Source organism: Etheostoma spectabile, chromosome 2 (assembly GCF_008692095.1).
Source record: "Etheostoma spectabile isolate EspeVRDwgs_2016 chromosome 2, UIUC_Espe_1.0, whole genome shotgun sequence".
NCBI classification, from domain to species: Eukaryota; Metazoa; Chordata; class Actinopteri; order Perciformes; family Percidae; genus Etheostoma; species Etheostoma spectabile.
In genome coordinates this window covers 14,080,461-14,084,064 of record NC_045734.1, presented here as the reverse complement: position 1 = coordinate 14,084,064, position 3,604 = coordinate 14,080,461, and the positions used below count along the sequence as shown (strand labels likewise).

At 40.6% G+C, this 3,604-nt stretch overlaps 1 protein-coding gene across 10 annotated transcripts in view; it reads right to left on the bottom strand.

Moving 5' to 3' along the window:
* The window catches only part of slit2 (slit homolog 2 (Drosophila)), a 97,199-nt gene that overhangs the window by 84,074 nt on the left and 9,521 nt on the right, over positions 1 to 3,604 (bottom strand). For all 10 annotated transcript variants that reach the window (XM_032533861.1, XM_032533796.1, XM_032533818.1 and 7 more), the window contains exon 4: positions 2,997 to 3,068. In XM_032533861.1, coding sequence (XP_032389752.1) covers positions 2,997 to 3,068 — 72 coding nt within the window. The remainder of the gene's footprint in view (positions 1 to 2,996; positions 3,069 to 3,604) is intronic.

The window sequence follows — 3,604 nt, the reverse complement described above, 5'->3', positions numbered from 1 at the left end:
GAGAGAGAGAGAGAGAGAGAGAGAGAGCTGGCAGGGAGGAGGGAGGGAGCAGATGCCACACAAATACATTTGTTAACTGTATCCCGTCAGCATTAAGTCATCTGCATAGCATTAAAAAAACAATCATATTCTATTGAATAATTTGATCTAAAAGGAGCATCATAATAGAAGTGCAAGAATTAAACCAATGATTTGGAACCATTGATTGTAATGCACTTATTTCTTTACATTCCTCATATCTTTGCATCCTGTTAAATAACCTAATTTTACTTGTTACTTGAGTTGTGCATATTTGTTCTGTTGTCTCATGTTCATCTTAGTTAACTAATTTAACTTTTCACAGTTAGTTACGATTCACAATCACCAATGGCAACAAGGAAAAAAAAATACTGAACAATAAAACCTTCATGAAGGGAGGATTTACTGCAGGACTGTTGTATTAGATTGAATCTGTTTATGCTATAGGTGTAACTAATAAACTGACAACTGAGTGTAGACATTAATTGTGTTGGTTTGTTGGTAATATGGTCTTGCCTAATCACTTGGACTTCTGCCTCTTTGCTATCTTTACATCAAGGATCAGCTATATCTAATATCACTCCTTGTTCACTCATTCACTTATCCCTATTCAATAAACACTAAATTATTAACTCTACAGCGTGCAGTAAATTGGGATTTCAGACACTTATGAGTCATCATGATGATGCGTCATCAGTGACAGGCGTGGAGTCACACACACACTGCATTGTGGGAGGTTAGAACTTTTATCATTTCATCATACACTGTTAAGGACAATATAGTGCATAAATGGCACACTTATTTGGACACTCAAATAAAATGGCTGTATAGTAAACAAGAAGACTTTTGGACCCATTTTTCCCACTATGCTCTCATTCTTATCATATCAAATGAAATAAACTACTGGTAAACTAAAATAAAGTGGTTTTGGTTAATATTTAAAAAATCAACACTGGCTTGAAGCGTGAGTTTTGATGTGTTGACATTTTCAATAACAAAGACAATGAATATTCCCAAATCTTAAACCCAGGTCTTGGACCGGCAGTATAATTATGTCACACTTACTGGTTTAAAAAAAATGCTGCAGGTTCACATAATCCAAGCAGACATTATGTTTCCTCTAAAATGCATGGCATATCTCACACCTGACCCTTTAATTTAGACCTTAAAGCCCTAAACCACGGTGCTGAGCAAAGGTTAAACACATCCAGCAAGTACTCTCTCACACACGCACGCACACACACACACAGATTTTCCAAGCCCCAAAAAAGTTAAAACATAATTTTCATAATAGCAGGTTGAGCAAGTGTTCATTTATAGCAATACTGTCGCAAGAACCAAAGTCGGTCCAGTTCGCACATACCTTCTGACCACTACTTAAAACTTCACAAGATTCCACTCCAGAGGTTCCCAAGGGTTTCTTGTTATGCTTTCTAAAAATAAAAATACACTGTAGGGGGTGTAAAAGTAGACATACGATTTAATATTGACCAAACAGCCCTAAATAGTATTGGCTAAGCCTCTGTGGTAGTTGTTCATACTGAATGACTTCCATACGTCTGACTAATCTGCTTGTAGCTTTGTGGCTGCAACGGCGCCAGCTAGGCCATTTTGTTTTCATTGTCATTTAGCAATTTTCTGTTGATTGTCAGTTTTCTTTCTTCCTCGGGTACTGGGTCATTTCATATCCTACTACAGACGTTTTTACTAATTCTTTTATTTTAACACAACGTTATGAACACTATTATGCTGAATGAAGTGTGTGGTAAAGAGGTGCAGCCAAAAGAGACCCTCTGCTAAATACATACACCTGAGGAGCTAAGGCTTACACACATACACAACCCCCCCCCACACACACACACACACACACACACAAACACGGAGGCCGCTTGTCTGCGACAGCTGAGCAGAGAGCAGTATATCCAAGTTGTATTTTTACCTCGGCCCACACGCTGAGCAATATGCCAACTTTTGGCCTTGAGAAACTCGCACACACATACTTGCAGACACAGAGACGCACACACACCCTTAGACCCGACAGGTCGAGTCCAGCTAACCACCGTAGTGGCCGCAGAACATAAACAACTTCCACACACTCTCATCTAAGCGTTTCAATATTGTTTTAGATAAATATATTCAGCCACACATATAAATATATGCAACCATAATCATTCCCTGAGACCACAAACAACCATGACGGGAAGTTAGTTCCCACAGTTTCAGCAGCGTTGCTGCCCAGTCCTACAGTACTGGAAACCCACAGCTCAGTTTACAGTACAGACACTCAGGCTGTGAGTGAAGAGTAAAAGGTGCTCGATGACAACAAACTGTGGTTCACTGGTTTGAATGCAAACTGGAACCTTTATGTTCTGTGACTGAAACTATTTTCTGCCTGTGAAACATAAAACGTAACTTCAGAAGAGAAACCTGTTTCTGTGTTTTGCTGCTTATATCTTCCTTGATCTGTCTTGCTTGGTTTCTCCTCCCCATCCTCACACATACACACACACACACACACACACACACACACACACACACACACACACACAGATACACATACACATACACCACCACACCACACCAGAACACCGCTCTCCCAGTGGGCAGCAGCTGTTGGAGTGCTAATCTCCATTAGCTACTGAACTGGCTTCTAGGGTAGACCATGTAAAATTTGTCCCCTCAGTCCTCTAACTCCTTCATCCAAGTGAAACACCACAGCTGCGTCACCAAGAAAACCCAATATTTTTTTCTGTACTTTACAACGTCTGTAACATATTTCACCATGTCATTTTAAGTCACAGTCAATGACCTGCACAAGCTTGTGGGGATACACACAAGCACAGCATTGCAACAATTCATTTCATTAATTAGCCTTTTTGCATTGCTCTTGTTAAACTGAACACATGTGGAAATGAACAATATTTCAGTAAACAATGCAGAGCAATCGAGTGATGGATAGAAAAAGAGAAATGACTTACAGTCTGTAAAGCTTTGTTGTTCCCAGGAAAAGCAGCTCGGGGAAGACGGCCAGATTATTCCGATTCAGGCGCCTGGAAAAACACAGCATACATTAGGATATAAACTCTACGTAGCCCTTTCCAGACAGCGTGGGTAAAGAGATTACATGTTTATATTAGAGCTTTTTAGGTGAGATTTGTGTTTTCTGGTCATAATATCAAATTATGTTTTGATTAAAATGCAATTCAGTGCAGATAGAGGAAGAATGAATAAGGAGATTGAGACATCAAAACCTCACACATGTTCATTGACGGATACGTAAAAAAACAGACTCCGGGTTACCACTGATTTAAGGGGCACAACATGGCTGCCAGAAAAACAGTGAGCTCGAGAAGGACGAAGAGAAGGCATGGGGAGGAAGACGAGAGAAGGGGTTCGGATGAAGGGAAGAAGTGGGGGGGGTTGAACCACAAAGGCGGAGGAGAAGAGATGATGTGGGAAAAACAAACAGGCAGTCTGGCCGGACGACCGAATGTGTGAAAAGGACCCCACTGAGTAAACAAGGCCCTCAAAGGGGAAGAACTCACAACAACCTGTCACACACACACACACACACACACACACACAC